Source organism: Pelodiscus sinensis, chromosome 19 (assembly GCF_049634645.1).
Source record: "Pelodiscus sinensis isolate JC-2024 chromosome 19, ASM4963464v1, whole genome shotgun sequence".
Classification (NCBI taxonomy): domain Eukaryota; kingdom Metazoa; phylum Chordata; order Testudines; family Trionychidae; genus Pelodiscus; species Pelodiscus sinensis.
This window is the reverse complement of record NC_134729.1, coordinates 2906210-2926936: the sequence shown is the minus strand read 5'-3', so window position 1 is coordinate 2926936 and position 20727 is coordinate 2906210. Positions and strand designations below refer to the sequence as shown.

Sequence of the window (20727 nt, the reverse complement as noted above, 5' to 3'; positions counted from 1 at the left end):
CCAAGCCCGCTGGGGGGCAAAAGTCCTCAGCGCCGGCGAGCTGGCCAAACAAGCGCCTTCCATCCCATGTTTTTCCGCTTGGCGAGACAGGGCCTGACCCGGCTGCCCAGGCTCCGGAGGGCAGCCCGCCGCTAGCAGGACGGCTCAGGGACACTCGGCTCCGGGTCCCACGCTGGCCCCAAGGGGAGATGATCGGACAGGGTCCCCCGCAGGGGCTCGGTCCGCAGGCCCGTCGCCGCGGGGTTCCCGTCCTCGGCTCCCAGCTCGCCCCGGGCTGCGCCTTCTCCTGACGGCGGCACCGTTCCCAGCAGGGGGTCGGGGGGCCTTTCCTTGCCGGAGACCTCCAGCCCTGGGAACAAGCTGCTCGCAGGGGGCAGGGCTGGACAACGGGTGGGCCGGGTGGGTCACAGACTCACCGGTCGTGCCCGCGCTTGGCCTGCGCCGCCTCCACCGGTGCCACAGCCCCTTTTCGGGGGGCCACGCTCTCTCGGGGGTCAGCCCTTCCGCCTCCGGGACCACACCGCCAGCCTGTCAGCTGCAGGGCTTCCAAGGGGGTCAAGTCTCTCCCTGGGGTCTGGCCCCCCCAGGGCCTGGGAAACGTGGGTGCCAGGGCTCCATCGGAGGGCGGTGAAGCTGCATGGCTCGGCTTTGTAAAACGTGGAAGATCCACAACACGTCACCCACCGTCTGTGGGTGGGGAGAGCCATCCCCAGGGCCCCCCGTTGTGCTGAGTTCCCAGCTGCGGCCGGCAAGCGGGCCGGGGTCTCTGCGGGGCTCTGAAGAGGGGACATTTCAGCGGCCCAGCTGGCTCGGGGAAAAGCCGCGTTGTCCAGACGAGACACTTCCGAAGGGGAGCGTTCCCTCCGGCGAGCCCCGCGCTTTCCCCCTGAATTCCCATTCCCTGGGAGTTTCCTCTCTTCACCCCGACTCGTGCTGCCACCTCATTCCGGGTGGGGGTGTTTCCTAGCCCATCCCTGCCCCCCCCAGCTCCGTGCACACAGGCCCCATCCCTGCTGCCTGCCAGCCCCTGGTGCCAAAGCTCCCCCCACTGAGAGCTGCACCCCGCGGCCCATGGCAGCAAATCGAAGGCAGATTCCACAGGGATGGCCCCTTATCTGGCTGGGCCGGGGGGGGGGGGGGGCATGTCTGTGTGTGGTGGCTGCAGAGGGGCAAAGGTTCCTCTGGCTGGGCCGACGCACCGGGCCCGTTATGTAATCCGACGGGCGCGCGGCTTGGCTCTCTCTGACACCTGTCACAACGGCCCCCGGCCTGGGCTCTCCAGGCTGCAGCTGACCTGGTGCAAAGGTGCCAGGGGACAAGTGTCCCCCTGTGCCTCCAGCAACCCCCTTGCAGGGGGCAGGGCAAGAAGGAGAATGACTGGACTTGCACCCCAACCAGCCAGCACCCCGGGTAAGACCCCCAGGGGGCAAAGCTGGGCCAAGCTGGCTTTCGCCGAGGCCCTGAATAGGCAAAGCACAAACCGCGCAGCAGATCAATGCCACCTGGGGCCCAAGGCCGTGTTTGCGCACAGCCGAGGGGATGTTGTGTTTTGATTCATCCCGCCCTGTCTGTGTTTGTTCAACAAACAGCGTCTTTGGGCCAGGGATGCTGGGGGGGATCCCATGCCAAGCCACCCAGGGCCCCGTGGGTGGACAACATGGGCCCTCGACCCTGCCTCCGCTGGGAAGTGGCCCCGTGAGGCACACGGACTCGTCCATACAGTTAAGGGCCGGGCTGGCGCGTTACGAGCATTTCGCCTGACTACCGATTGATTATTACTGCAGGAGCACCTCTGGCCCCCATTGGCCGGGCACCAAAGGGCTTGCCGGCTCAGCAAAGATTAGGAGGGGAAACTGAGGCAGGGAAGGGGTCAGGGACTTGCCCAGGGTTTTGCAGCAGCTCAGTGGCAGAGAGCGGCTAGGCCGGTGCAGCCTGGCTGAGCCAGAGAGGCGCTTTAAGAGAGTGAACCAGGCCCCGTTTGAAAGCTTCCAAGGTTAGCTTTCGTGGTTACCAGCTACGGGATTCACAGAGCCTCTGAGATCCTGGCCCCACGCACTGGAGAAACGGACGCAGCCCATGAGACACTGGCGACCCGTGAAGGCCACGGTCAGGTCACATCTCCCCTCCCACCGGCTGGGTCTACACTGCCAAAACCCTGGGATCTGAGACAGGTTTACCAAGTCCCCTGTAATGCTTTGTCCTCATATGTTTATGGAAATCTACTTTGGAATAGGAATATGCATCACTCGAATATGCTTTATGTCAAGCAGGACAAAAGCCCGTGATCCCCAGGGTGTGTGGATTCTGTTTGTGTGTATGTGACGTTAGAAACAGGACGTGTAACCCTTTTTGATTAATTCTAGGGCTTCTAGTGAAAGCCATTAGTGGGACTTAAGGGACTTAATGGCCCAGTGCTCAAGACAACAAGCTGTCATTGGTTTGGTTTGTCCTGTGAGCCCAAACTGTGGTTGGTCTGACAAAGCCATGTGACCATGCCATGTGGGGCTGGCATCCATCTTGAATTCTGTATTTTTCCATTGGGATGGGGCGAATGGAACAGACTTCCCACCCTGGGGAAATGTTATTTAAGAGATGGGAAGCAATCAATGATCGTTTTCAGCTGCACTTTGAAACTGCTTCCCCACCCTAAGAGGACCCACAAGGAGCTGGTAGACTCAGGCCTGAGAAAAGATCAGCTCAGACTTGAAAGGTTTTACCTGAAATCAGGACTAGAGTGAGACATACGATCTGTAATTATCTCTCTTAGTATATAAGGCTGAGCTGGCTTGTTTTGTTTATTTTAGGCTAGTAAGTTGCTTTGATCTGTCTGGTTTCCCTTGTGATCACTTAAATCCTGCTTTGGATACTTAATGAAAACACTTTTGTGGGTTCTCAAACCCAGTGCAGATCATTGTTACCTGGGGAGAGGCTCCGCTGCGCACCTCTCTCTTTCGCTAGAAGGAGAGGAGCACTCTGTGTACTTTCTCAGCGTAAGGCAGAGGAAGAGGGATTGATCTGGGGTTAGGTGGTCCCCTTCGCAGGCTGGGCTCCTGGGGGCCGTCGAGGGCCAGCAGCTGAGCCCTCTGTGTCTGTGCAGCTCTGCACGGGGCTGTGACCCCAACTCTGCGCCTTGGCCGGGGGAGGCCAGAGCTTCCAGCCCAGCAGCACAGGGGAACCTCAGGTGAGGGGGTGGGCTAGGTGTGGGGTGAATGCCCCATCAGAGACACTGGGGAGACCCACCGCAGCGCCAGCTTTTGGAAACACCAAGCCCCCCCCCCCAGCCAGGGTCCTGCAGACCCAGGTTCAGCGCCCCCGGTATTGCTCCTATCAGACAGTCCCTCCCAGGCCCCTGAGGAGGGCTCAGCGCAGATCTCGGCAGCCCGGTGTCACCGTCTCACACACCAAACAACCCCACCCCACCGCTGCGCCCCCGGTGCTGGGAGAGGCTCGTGGGCCTAACCTCGAATCCCGGCTCTCCCCGTGGCCAAGCGCACTCGCCATTGCGCAACACAGCCTCGAGGGCGCTGGGGCAGCATCAGCCAGAGGGACCAAGACCCGAATCGTCCACGGCTCCTCGGTGACGCAGAGCCCTGTGCATGTCGCCGCTGGGCCCCACCCCAGAGGTGGCCGCATCTCAGTGTGGGCTGAGAGATTCCTGAATAGTCAGCCACCCCAGCTGGGGGGGGGGTGGGAGGTAGACTTCGGCTCAGCAGCACTGGTGTTAGACATGGGGAATTAGCTCCAAGGGTAGCGTGCGCGAAGGCGTGGGATCGATACCTGCATTCTCCAATAGCAGCTTCATTCTTTCCCTAGGAGGGTGCAGCAGTGGGGTGGGTCCCTAGGGGTCGATTCTCCATCTCCAGAGGTTTTTACCTCCCGGCTGGGCTGATTGAGTTGGGGCTGGCCCTGCTCTTAGCAGGGTGCTGGGCTCGTTGCCACCTGAGATCTCTGCCTGCCCTGGGATTCTAGGCTTCTAACGCCCTTTCCAGCCCTCCAGGGGAGAGTTCACCCTCCTCCCTTCCAGCCAACCCCAGCCTCACTCCCTGGAGGCAGCCGGTCCAGCCCCCGTTGCCACCAGCGTTCGATCGCCTCTTCCCTTCCGGGAGTCAGCGGGCTGGGAATCAGGCCGCCCGAATTTTATCCCTGGCTTTGCTGCTGACCTCAGCCAAATCAGTGCCTTGCCCGTGCCTCAGTTTCCCCATCCTGGCCTTTCTCTGGGGAAGTGCTCGGGGTGAGAAGAGCCGTGCCCGGCGGCCAGCCAGGGTGCACTGGAAGAGACAGTGGGAAGTGCCTGGACCGTGCAAGAGAGGGGGGCAGAGGACTCAGCAACCTTCCCTCTCCCAGCCCCAGTGTCTCTACCCAAAGGGGGGGGGCCCTGGTGCGCGGCGCAGGCCCCCGCGGCCAGCCGGCGAGGCATATGGCCGGGGTATTTATAGCCCTCGCGCGCTTCCCGTGCCGGCTGAGTCAGACCCAAGGGGGCTGCGTTTTGCTGTCCAGGCCAACGAGGAGGCTATAACGGAAGCCAAAGGACACGGCGGCTTGGGGGGGCGTGGGCAGAGCCAGGAGCAGCCGCCATCACCGTGTCCGTGTTCCGGAGGGGTTTTACCAGCCGGGATAACCCCCTCCCCCCCCATATCTCTGGGGTGGGGCACGGCAGCTGTTTGTAGAAGGATGGTTCCGCTCGCTGTTGGAATGCAGTGGGGAGGTAAAGGGCTAACCGGTGACTCCGTAAGCAGAGCCCGGCCCGGCTGCAGCAGCCCCCCCACCCGCGGCTCTGTGGGGCAGACGAGTAGGGCTTCAAACAGGAGCTTTCTCCCAGCTGTGGAGGGCAGAGGCCGATCTCAGTGTGCTGCCTGCACGCAACCTGGATTGGCTCGGCTCAGCATGGCTCCTGCAGGCCAGCCCTGGGGGAACACCTGGCCTGGCCCAGCCCGGAGCCAACGCGCCCGCAACCGTTCTGCGTCGAGACGCTCTGCTGTCCCTTCGCTCCAGCACTTCTCACTCTGTCACGGAGCGTGGGGGAGCCCCCGGGCCTGCACCCCCCTCCGCAGCCAGACGGGACTCTCAGGCGGCAGGGAGAACGGAAGGTTTATTGGTCCACGGGGTCACAGGGCAGCACCGGATCCGTGTTGGCGCCGGGACCCAGAGCAGCCAGTGTCCTTCCTCTCGCCGAGAAGGGCCCCGGGCCCCTTTCCTGCTCTAAGCCCCTTCTCCCCTCCTAGCCCAGCTGAGCCCCCCGCCCAGCCCCCCAGCCTGGAATCAGCCCCCCCCCCCACACACACACCTCTGACCCTTTGTCTCCCTTCCTGGCCGGAATTGTTATCTCTTGTGTCTGGCCCTCCGGTGTGAGAGGCCGAATACACTTCCGGAGTGAGTCACCCCCCTCCTCCAGACAGTGTCCCCGTGCCCTGGAGAGTAGGAACCACACACAGCACAACAAAGCAACACAATCCCCGCCGCGTCCCGCCTCCGCTACACAATCCCCGCCACGTCCCGCCTCCGCTACACAATCCCCGCCACGTCCCGCCTCATCTCCGCTACACAATCCCCGCCACGTCCCGTCTCCGCTACACAATCCCCGCTTTGTCACACGCTCCCAGGGGCTTTGCAGACCCAGGAGCCAGATGCAGGGGAGGCCGCCAGGCCAGCGTGGCCCTGGGGTTGGGGTGGAGAATAAGCCAGGCTGGGCCAGATGCTGCCCTGGACTCTGTGCTTGGCTCCGTGTGGCTGCCACCGCCTGGGACTGGGCGCTGCTCGGTGCTTCTAGACGCTCCGTGGGCCAAGATCAACAGCCCCGCTCGCTGCCAAGGTCCAAGGGGCTGGTGCCGGCGGCTGGCGCAGGGTCTCCGCACAGCCCGGAGTCGGGGGCAGGGTGGGAATCCTGCACGGCGCCGGTTTCTAGCTGGAAAAAGTTGGGTTCTGGCTTGGTGACGTGGCTATTGCTCACCGCCAGCGGGGGGGTGTCTGGCCTGGCCCCGGCCCCGGCCTCCCATGCACAGGGCCTGAGGGGCAGCCACGACCGGGGCCTGGAGCTGTTCTACCCAGCGGGGATAGTCACCAGGCACAGTGAGGAAAGGCCCAGAGGCTGAGCCAATCTCCCCCTTCTGGACGCCGTCCCCTCTGCTTGCAGGGACAGGCCGGGTCCCGGGCAGCTTTTCCAAAGGGGGGCGCCGTTCTCAGCCAAAATCTCCCCTCCTCTGCTCCGGCCCACCCTGCGTTGGGGGCGCCACACATGGGCGAGATCGGGGCAGCCCAGGAGTTTGGTTGGTGCTTTGAAAGCCAGGAGCCCCCTTTGCATGACAGACGGGGGCGGGTCCTGCCTCAGTTTCCCCACAACCCTCTCTGGCCTGCTCCAGCTGTACAGGGGACCGCGTTCTGCAGCCAACCTGCTTCTGGGATAAAAGCTAATTGGGGACGCCTCGGTCCCCTTGGGCCTGGCCTTCAGCCCCCTCCCACCAGCTCCCCCTCTGCCTCACTGGGATGTAGTGGGGCATCTTCCTGGGCACTAGGCTTGGGCTGCCCCCTACGGGCCCTGTCTGTGAGTACGGCCCAGCACGGGGACCAGACACTGGCCTGACGGGTTCTGACTGGAGAGAGGGAAGGAGGTTGGAACAAAGGAAGGACGTGGGGGGAGGAAGAGTGAGTCTGGGGCTGGAAACATGATGGAGACGCCTAAGGAGGGGGCTTGGAGACTAGGGGCTCAGGCACCCGCCTTATGGGGTCTGGGGCGGCCTCACCCCCCTCCTATTGCCACCTCACGTCTGTGCTGGGCTGTGTTCTGGAAAAATCAGTAACCCCCTCTCAGTTCTGCTGGTGGGTGGAGACTGTTCTGGCTGCTACGGGGGTGCAGGATCGGGGGGAACCCGACTGCGCCCTCACACTGGTTCTGACCCCCCCCCCCCCCGCATGAGGGCTCCAGCAGACCCCAGTCCTCCTGCAGTCTCTGCCCTATGCGGGCGCCCCCCCATCTGCTCTCCACCCCTATCACTGGCCTGGGGGGTGAAGCCCTCTATAGGACAAAGGGGACCTTGCCAAGTCCAGTAGGGATGCAAGTCAGTCAAATGGGGTAACCCCCCCCCCCCCCCCAAGACAGATTGTTGGACTCAAACCTGCAACCCCCCCAAACCACCAGCTGCTCCTTCCCCCATCAACTTACTGGCTGCACTGGCCCATGGCCGTGCCCAGCTGTTCCTGGAGGGGGACACGGAGCCACACTCCACGGGCTGCTGGGACTGCAGGGGGTGCAATCCTAGAACTGGAAGGGACCCCAAAAGGTCATCGAATCCAGTCTCCTGCCCTGGCAGGACCAAATGGAACAGACCCTGGGCTCTCTGGAGGTCAGTGCGGGAGACTCTACAGCAGGGGTGGGCAAAGGGGGCTCCGTGGGCTGAACCCGGCTCGCCAGGCGGGTGGATCTGGCCCACGGAGGCCCTGCTGCTCCAGCACCCCCAGGCCCATTAGGGACTGCGGGGGGGGGGGGGGCGCACGGAGCCTCCTCCCACCCAGCCAGGAGCACGTGGCGCTTTGAAGCACAGCACGCTGCTTGTGGGGGGGAGGCTTCGTGTGCTCCCCCACCCCCAGACCCTAAGTGGCCTAGGGGCAGGGGAGTGAGGGACGTCTCCTCCCACACCGGGGCATGGGCACTTAGGGTGGGGGCAAAGGCACTCCCTCACCCCTAGACCAATCATTGTCCGGGGTGGGGAACCCGGAAATATACTGGCCCCGGGCCAGTTCAAAAATGTGCGAAGTGGCCAGCACAAAATTATTGCCCTGATCTACAACTTGAGCTGTCAAGCCAGCTGGTGCCCAGCTTAGGCTGTGGAGCTCTCTTGCTCTTGTCTCTCGCTGTAAGTGGGTCATGTGCCCCTCCAGGGGACAGTGACCCGCCCCCATGAGGTGCGTGGGCCACGCTAGCACCCTAGACCACCCTGGCAGGCGTCTGTCCAACCTGCTCTGAAATATCTCCCGTGTCGGAGATTCCACAACCTCCCTGGGCAATTTATCCCAGTGTCTGGCCACCCTGACAGGCAGGAAGTTTTTCCTAACGTCCAACCTCAACCTCCCTTGCTGCAGTTTAAGCCCCTTGCTTCTTCTCCTGTCCTCAGAGGCCAAGGAGAACAAGTTTTCTCCCTCCTCCTTGTGACTCCCTTTTAGATACTTGAAAACTGCTCTCGTGTCCCCCCTCAGTCTTCTCTTTTCTAAACTAAACCAGCCCAATTCTTTCAGCCTCCCCTCACAGCTCATGTTCTCTAGAACTTTCATCATTCTCGTTGCTCTTCTCTGGACTTTCTCCGATTTCTCCACGTCTTTCCTGCAATGCGGTGCCCAGAACTGGACACAACACTAGGAATTATTAAGAAAGGGATAGAAAATAAGACCCAGAATATCTTACTGCCCCTGTATAAAACTATGGTACGCCCACATCTTGAATACTGTGTACAGATGTGGTCTCCGCACCTCAAAAAAGATATTTTGGCCTTGGAAAGGGTTCAGAAAAGGGCAACTAAAATGATCAGGGGTTTGGAACGGGTCCCATATGAGGAGAGGTTAGAGCAACTGGGACTTTTCAGTCTGGAAAAGAGGAGGGATATGATAGAGGTCTATAAAATCATGAGTGGTGTGGAGAGGGCCAATAAAGAAAAGTTATTTATTAGTTCCCATAATAGAAGAACTAGAGGACACTGTGAGGGGGTGGGTGCACTCACCACCGTAACCCCCTGTCGTCTGTCCTCCGGAATTGGCTCCCTCGGCGGGTAAGGTGCCTTCTCTGGGGTGGTGTCTCCCCTCTTTACTCCCGGCTGCGGCGTCCTCTTCGCCACACTGCCCTCCGGCAGTGCCCAAGTCTGTCTCTGAGCCCCCCTTCCGGGGGTCGATGTTCCTCCATCGGGCCTTCCTTCCAGCCCTGCAGTCTGGGGATTTGCTGGCTAGAGCTCCCCTAGCCTTGCCTGGCCTCCCCAGCCCTGCCCCAGCTCCAGGGAGCCTCCTCCTCCCTCAGCAGCCAGGTTCTCACTGCTTCCCTCTCACAGCAGCAGCCCATCCTCTATTATAGCGCCCAGCTGGGCCCTAATGGGCTAGTACAGCCTCAGCTGGGCTAAATTCCCCGGCCCTGGTTCAGGCCGGGGTCTGCCCTTAAAGGGCCAGTGCAGGGCGAGCGCCCTGTCACAGACACCAAATGAAATGAACGGGGAGCAGGTTTAAAACTAATAAAAGAAAGTTCTTCTTCACACAGCGTGTAGTCAACCTGTGGAACTCCTTGCCAGAGGAGGCAGTGAAGGCTAGAACTATGACAGAGTTTAAAGAGAAGCTAGATAATTTCCTGGCGGTTAGGTCCATAAAAGGCTATTAGCCAGGGGATAGAAATGGTGTCCCTGGCCTCTGTTGTCAGAGGCTGGAGAGGGATGGCAGGAGACAAATCGCTTGATCCTTGTCTTCGGTCCATCCTCTCTGGGGCACTGGTGCTGGCCACTGTCGGCAGACAGGATACTGGGCTAGATGGACCTTTGGTCTGACCCAGTGCGGCCGTTCGTATGTTTCACTCCAAGTGAGGACTAATCAGCGCAGAGTAGAAGGATGATTTCTCGTGTCTTGCTCACCACACTCCTGTTGATAGGAGGGGCTGCCAGGAAGCCCAGCGGAGGGAGAGGCAGCCCGTAAAGCCCCAGAGCCGAGAGCTTTGCTCAGGGCTAGGGCGGATCCCGGGGGCAGATAAGCCCCTAGGCCACTACCTTGTCTCTCACGCTGGGCAAGACTCACTCCCATGTGGTCCCTCCCCGCCCAGCCCCCTCTCTGAGTTGCTTCCGCCCCCAGGGCCAGCCCTGCTGCTAGGGGGATCACCGCCCCCTGGGGCAAAGCGACCCGGCTGGAGACTGCCCCCCGTCATCCCAGAACCCCAACACACAGCAGGGGGACAGCAGCCCTGGGGGGGCACGGACGCTGCCGTGATGGGGGCCAGCTCGAGGGCGGGCGTTGCACCAGGGGGTGCGGAGGGCAGCGGTTTCCCCACGGCCGGGCACAGGCGGGGGATTGCCCCCGGGCCTTGGCAGAGCTAGAGGCAGGAGCGGCTGCAGCTGGGGCTGTAACTTGGCCCCTCTGGGGGCAAAACCAGGCCGGGAGTCACAGCGCCTGCTGCACCCTGCACTGCTGCTAGGTGGCGCTAGTGCCCCAGGAGAGACCGCCCCGGGGGAGGGGGGGCAGGAGGGAGAGGGGGCTGGGCCTTGCATGGTGCACAGAGGGGGGGTCCCAGCAGACAAGGGGCTCAGGGGGACCCCGCGTGGGTCATCGGGGGGGAGCCAGGCAGGCGGGGGGGGGGGTCGGTCTCTTGTGCGTGCTGCTGCCCCACACCGCTCCATGGGGCGAGAGGGGGTGGCGGCTGGACCGAGCCTGGGACAGGTCTGGGATCTGGGGGAGCCGCAGCCGGTGTGTGGCCGGTTCAGGGCCCTGCAGTCAGCAGCGCCAGCAATGCATTTACCAACCGCCAGCCCTGGGGCATCGGCTCCTCCCAGCTCAGCAGCAATGGGGGAGGACCCCTGCTCCGAGGGACCCCTGGGGAAAAGGGGGGGCCTGGAGCATCTTGCAGGGCTGGGGGTGGCTCAGCGCCCTGCTGCGCTCGGCGCCACGATGCCACGGTGACGGGCACATCAGCGCGCCCAGGCGGCCGTCGGAGGAGTGGCGCAGGGCCAGGCAGCGTCGCGGGGGGCGCCGGGGAGAGTTTTAGCCACTCCTTGCCTCCGGGGCCCGCCGAGCGAGGTGCCGCGGGCAGGGGCGCCCAGTGCCCGGCCCGCTGCGGTGCCAGGCGGGGCCGCGAGCTTTGCTTTCTTGGAACAGTTTAATAAACAACCGCCCTTATGCAACGCGCCGGGGCTCTCAAAATACTGTACCGACCCTTGGCCTACTTTCTCCCCTGCCCTTTGGCAGGGCCGGGCCGCGTGGCTGGGGCGCCCCGGAGCCCGCTGGCCCGGCCCAAGGCCAGTGGGGCCTGGCGCGGCCTGGCAGAGCGCGGCCGTCTCAGCCTCAGCCGCAGGGGGGGCAGCGAGAGGGAGACCAGCCCGGCGCCAGCCTCTCCCCCGCCCGGCCACAGGACCCCGCTCCCAGCCTGCCAGAGGGGCAGGTGGGGTTCTCCGGTGAGCAGAGGGTGCAACGCCCCCGGGTCAGCCTGCAACCTGGGCCGGAGCTGGCCTGAGACCTCACCGGGAACCTCCCTGGTCCTCCTTCCCCAGACCGGGCCAGGCCCAGAGCCAGCCGCATGTGCCCATACGTAGAACCCCACCTTGGGGAGGGCATGCATGTGCATGGGTGTCCGTGTGCGCAAGGATGTATGCCTGGGTGTGTTTGCAGATGGGCACGCGTGTGCATGGGTGTCCATGTGCGCAAGGATGTATGCCTGGGCGTGTGTGCAGATGGGCACGCGTGTCCATGGTTGTCGGTGTGTGCATGGGCGTGTGTGCAGATGGGCATGTGTGTCCATGGGTATCCGTGTGCACATGGGCATGTGTGTGCATGGGGGTCTGTGTGAGCATGGGCGTGTGCGTGATTGTGTGTGCAGATGGGCATGTGTGTGCCATATATGCATGGGTATGTGTATCCTTGTGCATGGGTGTGCCTCTCTGTACTCCTGGGCGTGTGTGTGGGCATGCCCCCCTGTGCTCAAGGACGTGTGCGTGTGGGGGGGTATGTACCCCTGTGCACGAGTGCATGTCCTCATGTGCACAGGGCGGGTGTGTCCCCATATGCCTGCGGGGGGCTGTGCCATGCGAGTTGCACCAGTCACAAGGCCCCCCAGGGCCGCCCAGCGCCCAGCGCAGCCCGCATGCCCCGTGCCAGGCCCATTACTCATTGTTGACATTCCTGGGCTATTCTGGGAGCCGGGGCTGCCAGCGGGCCCAGCCGGCTGCAGACTTCGGCCCTTGCCCCGCGCTTGCATCATGCCACGTGGGTGCTTTTTCCCAGACGGCCTGGTGAACCTGCCGCGTTGCCGCTGCCCCCGGCCCCGGCTCCAAGTAGCCAGGGCTCTGCTCCGAGGCGTGGCGCTGCCAGCGCATCCCGACCGGCGGGAACCAGTCCGGGTTAGTGCTCCAGCCCCTGCCGGGCCAACCGCTCTCCTCACCGCCTGCCCCCCCCATGGGGCATGAGGACATGCCTTGCACTGCAGCGCCCCCTCTGGGACGTGCTGCGACCGCCCCACCCCTCCCTGGCCAGAAGGGGGCGCTGGGCTGACTGGTTACTTCCCAGCCGGAGCAGGGGAGCAGAAATGGACCCCAAACCCAGCTGTGCCGGGCTGGGCTGGGCCGTGACTCCCTCCCCTCCCCGGCCGAGCCCAGTGGGGCTGAGTGGGAGTCGTGTGCCGGGCAGTAAGGCGGCATCCCAGCCCCTGCAGTCCCCACCCCTGGCTGCCCCCCCACTCCTGCCCCCCCGCTCCCCACAGCCCCATGCCCCCGGAAAGGCCCCATGCCAGTCTGGCTGCCGGACACGGCTCTGGCCTGCCGTCCCTGGGCCCAGCACGGCGGTAACGCAGCGGGTGCCGGCATCACTGCCCAGAGAGGGAAAGCAGCCGACGGCTGCTCCTTGGCTTATCCGGGGCCGAGAGACCTCTGGGGAGCAGGGCGCCGGGAGGCAGGGAACCCTGCGGGAGCTGGGCACGAGCCCCAGCTCCACCCCTCCCCACCCTGTGCCCCCCACCTCGGCAACTGCTGTGGGGCGGCTGTGGATGGGGGGGTCTAGTGAGCAGTGGCCTCTGCAGGCTGCAAGGGGCGGACAGGGAAAGACAAGCCCGGTGGCCCATCCCCATGCCCTCTGCCCCCAGCACCAGTTTGGGCACCAGGCTACGCCCTGGGGGAAGCACCAAGACCACGGTTTCCCGCAGCCTCCTGCGGTGTCGGGGGGGGGGGGGGAGGTGAGCTCAGGACGCTGGATCTATCAGAACAGGGCTGGCACGTGCCCCCCACCGGGGTAGCACAGCTTCCTCCCTTCTTGCATCATGCACCTTCCCGATTCCCAGCAGGACCCCCCCCATCCCTGCCCCTCCCCAGCCAGCAGCCTCCCTGGGGCCCCAGGTCCTGGCCAATTGCAGCCAGCGGGAAGGGAGGGCCTCCCTCTGTGACTGACAGGTGCCTGGAGCCTGGCCGGGCAGCACCTGGAGCAGAACCATGAGTCGGGCTCCCTCGGGTGAGCCACACCGGTCTCAGCTCCTAGCACCCCGGCGCCTGGCGAGCGACTCCTTGCATGGCAGGTCTGCGCGAGGCCGCCCGGGCGTGACGTCAGGACGCAGGCTGGCTGGGCAGCGTGCAGAGACAGACCCTGAGCGCCTGGCTCCGTCCCTGCCCCACTGTGCCCACCCCTCTCCGGGACTCGGCTCTAGATGGCGCCTGGCTCCGGCGCCCGGCTGGAGAGGAGCGGGCAGCGTCCCAGGGTTTGGCTGGCCCTTGCCGCCTCGGCTCTCCTGTGGGGCTGCTCGGCCCAGGGAGGAGGGAAGCCGGGGTGCCCCTCGTGCGGGATGCCCCCCCTGGAGCCGGGCACGGAGAGGCCCTTCCTGGCCGAGCTGGCCAAGCGGCAGATCCTGGAGAAGCTGCACCTGAGCGAGAGACCCAACATCACACAGCCGGTGCCCCGGGGGGCCGTCGCCAACGCCCTGCGGCGCCTGCACATGGGCAAAGGCTGGCGGGACAGGCAGCCAGAGGCTGAGGCCGAGGAGCAGAGCTACGAGATGATCAGCTTCGCCGAGACAGGTGGGTGCTGCAGGGGGACAGCGGGGGGGAGGCACAGCTGGGACGGGGAGCGGGACAGAGCCAGCGGCTTCACACCAGCAAAGGCAACCCAGGGGTGGGAAAGACTGGGTGGTGCGGCAGCATCACCAGGACTCCTGGGTTCTGTCCCCAGCTCCGGGAGGGGAGTGGTGTCTAGTGGTTAGAGCACGGGATGGGGTGAGGGTTGGGAACTAAGAATCCTGGGTTCTGTCCCCAGCTGTGGTAGGGGACAGGTGCCTAATGGTTAGAGCACAGGGGAAGGGCTGGGAACTAGAACTGGGTTCTGTCCCCAGCTCTGGGAGGGGAGCGGTGTCTAGTGGTTAGAGCACGGCACGGGAGGTGTGGCTGGGAGCCAGGACTCCTGGGTTCTGTCTCTGGATCTTCAGTGAGTCACTTTACCCAGCCGGGCTGGTCCATGGATCTTTGGGGGGCTGCGGTTTCTGGACCAGGGGGTGTCATGGCCACTCAAGGGGCCCCGCAGTTGGGGGGGGCGTGAGAGGAGAGCCGGGCGCTGGGACCCCCCCTGCACCAGTGCAGGCAGAACTGCTAGTGAGAGGCGGGGGGGTGGAGGACAAGCGCCCCCCACTGGACTCTATTTCCGAGGGTGTCGCCCCCCCAAGCCACTGTTGCCCATCCCCCCACAGGAGGGCCCAGCACAGAGCTGGGGGAAGGGGGCTTGGCTTTGCTGTCCCTGCTGGGTTCTCCTGCGGGGGGCGCTAGAGGTTGGTGCTGCCGGGGGCAGAGAGAGAGAGAGCGCCCCCCAGTGGATGGGTGCTCTTGGGCAGGGGCAGAGCCAATCTGTGCACTGGAGGCTTGGCTGGGAAGGGGCAGGAGCCCCCAGGAGCCAGGGTCCCCCCCACTCACAGCCTCACTCTCCCCACAGACTTCCCCTCCCCCTCCCGGACGGGGCTGCGTTTCCAGTTCAGCCGGGACCCGGGCCGGGACGTCCACATCCTGCAGGCCGAGCTGTGGCTTTACCTCCCGGCCCCCCGGCGCGGGCGGCCCCCCGCCACACTGCGGCTCTCCCAGGCCGGGGCGCTGCTGAGCGAGCAGCAGCTGGAGGCCCAGACGGGGGGCTGGCGCCCCTTCGCCCTCCGGCCCACGCTGCAGGCCTTCTTCCACGGGCCGGAGCCCACGCTGAGGCTGGAGCTGGAGTGCCACGGGTGCCCGGCCGGGAGCCACGCCGCCGCCGCCCCCCAGCCCTTCCTGGTGGCCACGGTGCAGGAGCCGGGGCGGCGGGTGGCCAAGCGCAGCCTGGCTTGCGACCAGAACGCCAAGCTGTGCTGCCGCCAGGACTATTACGTGGACTTCCGGGACATCGGCTGGGACGACTGGATCATCAAGCCGGACGGCTACCAGATCAATTACTGCGTGGGCCACTGCCCGGCGCACGTGGCCGGCAGCCCGGGCATGGCCTCCTCCTCGCACACGGCCGTCCTCAGCCTGATCCGGGCCCACAGCCACCGGGCGGACGGGACGTCCTGCTGCGTGCCCACCCGCCGCCGGCCCCTCTCCATCCTCTACTTCGACCGCAACAGCAACATCGTCAAGACCGACATCCCGGACATGGTGGTGGAGGCCTGCGGGTGCAGCTAGGGGGCAGCGTGGGGCGGGGGACCAGCTGCCCCAGAGATGGGTGGGGGTCTGCTCCTGGCTCTGCCCCCCTGCCCTAGGCTGCGGTTCGGTAGATGCCAGGGCAGGGTTTGGGTCCGGGAAGATGCTCAGCACATCTCTCGGTCTGGGGGGGGAAGCGGCTGGCTCCCCCCTCCCCGTGCGCACGCACCTACCGGCTGCACAAGTGTGCAAAGAGGAAACCAGGCCGGGTGCCAACTGGGGGAAAGGTGTCCGGGCTGGCCAGAGGCCAACGTCCCGCAGCACACGGCGCGGCCACCGCAGCGGGGCCGTTCCAGAGCCGGGTGGAAAATTTTGCCAACAAAAGAGTGGGTTGTTCTCACCCAAAACACTTCAATTGCTGGGGGGGGGGGGGGGGGGTGTCAGAGAACCTGCCATTTCCCGCCCAGAAAAGGAACCTTTGGCCCCAAATGCCCAGGGTGGAGTTTTCCTTTTCCCCACTGGCCGGTTCCCGGGGCCCTTCCCAGGGGGCCCCAAAACCCAGCACTTTTCCAACCGAGCCAGCTGGGTTCTTGCGATCCTCCAGGGAGTGAGTCTGGGGATCTCACGGGTGGGAGGGAGCCGGACTTGACGGCACAGCTGGGACCGGCCCTGAGAACTCTGGCGCCTTGTGCAGCTCTGATTTTGCATCCCCCAAGTTTCCCGTGGAATATGGTCTTGAGGGTCTGGTCAGTTCACCGAGGCGGGAGGAGAGGAGAAAATCGCTGGTTTCTGGCCGGAGTCTGGCCTCACCTCTAGGCCGGGCACCGGCCACTGGGCCTGCTGACGGAGTTGTGACCCGCTCGGGAGCAGCCATCGGCGACCCAGCTGGGTTTACGCTGCGGTCTGGCCGCATCCACGGGGCCGATTCGTGTCACTGTGGCCGTTCGGCTGCCGTGGGACAGACGCGTTCAATGCATCGGGCAGTGTTTACTGTACGGCATCTCGGGACCGCCCCGGGGTCCGAGCAGGGTGCCCAGGGAAGGGGAAGCCGCCTCCGGCTCCCTGCCCCGCCCTGCTCAGCAGCCTGGGACCGAGTTTGCCGGTTTGTATTTTCGTTTCGTGGTTCTGTACAAAGTTATTTTATTTTATTTTATTTGGTTTTGTTATTTTGAGAAACTTTGCCAATAAACAGGTGAAAACATGGAGCAGGACATGGCTTTGTCCTGAAATATGCTGCCCTTCTCCCCGGCCCTGCCCCCCAGTCCTGCCCCCCGGCCCTGCCGGTGCCCCTCACTCCCGACCCACAGCCCCTGCCCCCCAGCCCTGCCCCCCAGCCCTGCCGGTGCCCCTCACTCCCCCCCCTGCAGCCCCAGTCTAGCCAGCTCGGATCAACGGCTTTAGCATCACACAGGTGGCCTGAGGTGAGGGGTTCAGGGCCGATTCCCAGTGACTCAAGCAGCCCCGCTCCCCGTTTTCCAGCCCCCCCCCCCAAATCTGCAGCAGGAGCCCCGTGGCTATGGGGAGGGCAGGGCCTTCGGGGGCAGGGGGCACAGGGAGTGGGCCCTGCCCTACATGCCTGCTCTGGGTCCCAGCCCCCAGGGTGGCAGCACTCTGTCGCTCTCAGCAGGGGCTAGTTCGGCAGCCTGTGCACAGACCGAGTTTGTCAGGCCTCAGCCCAGCTCCCAGGGCAGGTCCCCCAGCCCAGCAAGTCCCCCTGCGCCACCTGCCCCTGCAGAGGCTGAAACCGGAGCCGGCCCAATAAATTGTCAAGGGAGGTGGTGGAATCTCCCTCTCTGGAGATATTTAAGAACAGGTTAGATAGACATCTGTCAGGGATGGTGTAGACGGAGCTTGGTCCTGCCTTGAGGGCGGGGGGCTGGACTCGATGACCTCTCGAGGTCCCTTCCAGTCCTATTATTCTATGATTCTATGACCAAGAGTCTCTCCATGGCAGGGTCGAGGGAGCTGGGAGTAAAGGAAGCTGGGGGTCAGGGAGCTGGGGGTCGGGGCTCAGAGAAGCTGGGAGTCGGGGGGGCTGGGGGTCGGGGAAGCTGGGGGTCAGGGGAACTGGGGGTCAGGGCTCAGAGAAGCTGGGGGTCGGGGAAGCTGGGGGTTGGGGGAACTGGGGGTCGGGGCTCAGAGAAGCTGGGGGTCGGGGGAACTGGGGCTCAGGAGTCGGGGGGCTGAGGGTCAGGGAAGCTGGGGGTCAGGGGAGCTGGGAGTCGGGGGAGCTGTGGGTTGGGGCTCAGAGAAGATGGGGGTCGGGGGAGCTGGGGGTCAGAGGGGCTCAGAGAAGCTGGGGGTCAGGGGGGCTGAGGGTCAGGGGAGCTGGGGGTCGGGCGAGCTGGGGGTCGGGGGGCTGCGTAGGATCAGTCAGGTCTCCCCCACTCTCCACCTGGCCGTGTCTGTTCCCTGCTGGGCTCCCCCCCCGTGCCCCCCCCCCCGATCTCATTGTGCAAGCGTCCGCTCAGGGCCGCGTTATCTGGGGCCGAACCCTGATCGCTCTCACGGCCTCGTGCCCAGCGCCGCGGGCAAAGGGCGGCTTTCGTCAGCCGGGCAGCCCAGCGCCCGCCGAACATGCGGGGATCAGCTGGGATGGAGCCGCCTTCCCCTCCCCCACCCTGCCTGGGGGGGAAAGGCCAAGCTGCTCTGGAGTGTTATCCCCAGAGCCTCCCGCACTCCTGCCCCGCGGCCCCCGCCCCCCCAGCCCTGCCCCCCCCAGCCCTGCCGGGCCCCTCACTCCCGCCCCGCAGCCCCCGCCCCCCCAGCCCTGCCGGGCCCCTCACTCCCGCCCCACAGCCCCCGCCCCCCCCAGCCTTGCCCCCCCAGCCCTGCCGGGCCCCTCACTCCCACCCCGCAGCCCCTGCCCCCCCCAGCCCTGCCCCCCCCAGCCCTGCCGGGCCCCTCACTCCCGCCCCGCAGCCCCTGCCCCCCCCAGCCCTGCCGGGCCCCTCACTCCCGCCCCGCAGCCCCCGCCCTCCCAGCCCTGCTGGTGCCCCTCACTCCCGCCCCACAGCCCCTGCCCCCCCCAGCCCTGCTGGAACCCCTGGTGTTCAGTAGCACAGGCCTGGAGGTGCCCGGCTGCCTGCGTGCGGCTCAGCGGCTCAGCGACACGCTGACACACTAACCCACCCAGCCTGGTGTGTGCAGCTGGGGGGGGCGTCCTGCCCTTAAGACTTTAATCCACCTTGTCACCTGCTTTCACTTTCTTAAAGGCACAGCCCGAGCTGGGGGGGGGGGGGGCGAAGGAGCAGGATGCTGGGTGTGTGTGTCCGTCCGTCTGTCCCTCCTGCCGTCTGGTCGGGTCTCGCTCTGCCCGAGCCCAGCCTGGACGCAGCAGGAGGCCGTGGGGCGGGGACCAGTTCTGGGGCATTCACAGGAGCAAGGAGCCCCCCGCCCCCGGGAGCCCCATGCACCAGGGGCCCCAGGACGTCTTCCAGCCCCCCAGCCCCGCAGGACCTGGGCCCTTGGGGGCGGAGCCCTCAGGTGCGCATGGAGCTGCAGTCAGAGGGGGCGAGCGCCAAGGACGGAGCAGGAGCCAGCGGTGCCCGAGGCAAACGCTGGGCGCTCGGCTGGGGAGCAGGGGAACAGGGGACACGGTTTTTGCTGGGGCGGGGGGTGGGGGGGGTCACTGATGGAAGTGGTTGAGCTTTTGTGGGGAGGGAAACTCGGTTCTGCCCCCTCCCTGCTGCTGCCCTGCATTGCGGGGGGGGGGGAGGCTGAGCCAGATTCTGGGCCAAGCCTGGCAGGAGGGGGGGGGGTCTGCTCCTGGGTCCAGCTGGCCCCAGGCAGCCCCTGTCACCCATGGAGAGCTTGGACATTGGCCGTGTGCAGCTGCTGCCCTGTGGCTCCCCCCCCCCAGCTCCTGGCAGCGCCCAGGTGTCACCTTGGGGGGCAGGATTGGGCCCACAAGCTCCATGGCTCACAGCAGTGTGTGTGTGTGTGTGTGTGTGTGTGTGTGTGTTTGCACCAACACCTTCGTGGGCAGTGTGTGTGTGCACGTGTGTATGGTGTGTGCACCAACGCCCCCCCATAGGCAGTGTGGGGTGTGTGGGGGGGGAGGGTGTTTGCATTAGTGCCCCCTGCAGAGTCACATTTGCCCAGTCCTGATGCCTTCCACCCCCAGGACAGATGGGCGCTGGGATCCAAATCCCCACCCCCCCACCCCGCCCAGTGCTCATTTCACTGGTGACCACGAGGGGGCGTCTGCACATCACTCCCTGTCAGCCGGGGTAGAGCTGGGAGGGGGACAGGCCGGGCTGGCAGGGGCTGCAGGGTGGGGGTGGGGGGCACCGGCCGGGCTGGGGGAGCCCAGGGCCAGGCTGGCCGGGGCTGCAAGGCGGGGCTGGGGGGCACCGGCCAGGCCGGCTGGGGCTGCAGGCAGAGCGGGGGGTCCACAGGGATTTGCTGCAAACAGACCCCAAATGCAGCAAGCGCTCCTGTCCCACGAGGTTGTGTCCCCCTTGGTCCCGCTCGGCTGGAGGGTCCGGCCCAGGCAGCGGGGCTGGGAGGGGGAGAGCGAGGGGGGGGATCCGGCCCATGCAGCGGGGCTGGGAGGGGGAGGGCAAGTGGGGGGGGGTCTGGCCCAGGCAGAGGGGCTGGGAGGGGAAGGGGGAGGGTGAGTGGAGGGGGGTCTGGCCCAGGCAGCGGGGTTGGGAGGGGGCGAGTGGGGGGGGTCCGGCCCAGGCAGTGGGGCTGGGAGGGGAAGGGGGAGGGTGAGTGGAGGGGGGTCTGGCCCAGGCAGCGGGGTTGGAAGGGGCGAGTGGGGGGGGTCCGGCCCAGACAGCGGGGCTGGGAGGGGGCGAGTGAGGCGGGGTCCGGCCCAGGCAGCGGGGCTGGGAGGGGGCGAGTGGGGGGGGGGTCCAGCCCAGGCAGTGGGGCTGGGAGGGGGCGAGTGAGGGGGGGTCCGGCCCAGGCAGCGGGGTTGGGAGGGGGCAGGCGAGTTGGGGGGGGTCTGGCTCTGGCCCATGATGTCACCCACTGGGCAAAGGCCACGCTCCCCCCCCCCCCCCCTCCCGGCCAGCCCTTTGCCCCGCATTCGGTCGGCAGGGCAACACTCCAATGGGATGGCGGGTGGGGCGGGGCCACCTTGGGCTAAAAATAAACCCCGCGAGGGCGGGTCGTTACCCTGGTGCCCGACTCCTGAGTTCTCTTCCCAGCCCTGCCGGGGCGGGGGGGGGGGGGGAGGTCGCACAGGCCGGCCCAGCTCTGACGCAGACTCTGCCTTGCGTGGCCTCGTCCTGCCTCGGTTTCCCCACCCGGACCTGCCTCAGGCCAGCCCACTCGCCTGGCAGCGGGTCTGGCCCCACGAGGGAGTGAGGTGCTCCCGCTGCCATGGGGGGGGGGCCGGATGGGGCATGGCCCTGTTGCTGGGAACAGCCAGTTCGGCCTTGGCCGCGGGGCAGGTCTGGAGGTGACGGGAAATGCAACCGCC

General features: G+C 65.6%; 1 protein-coding gene across 1 annotated transcript; it reads left to right on the top strand.

Moving 5' to 3' along the window:
• Positions 1 to 12492: 12492 nt before the first annotated feature.
• On the top strand, positions 12493 to 16496 carry LOC142818924 (inhibin beta C chain-like). Its single transcript, XM_075901791.1, has 2 exons — positions 12493 to 13721; positions 14623 to 16496. Exons 1-2 carry the CDS (start codon positions 13355 to 13357, stop codon positions 15333 to 15335), a joined length of 1080 nt encoding a protein of 359 aa, XP_075757906.1. The 5' UTR covers positions 12493 to 13354; the 3' UTR covers positions 15336 to 16496.
• Positions 16497 to 20727: the final 4231 nt, after the last annotated feature.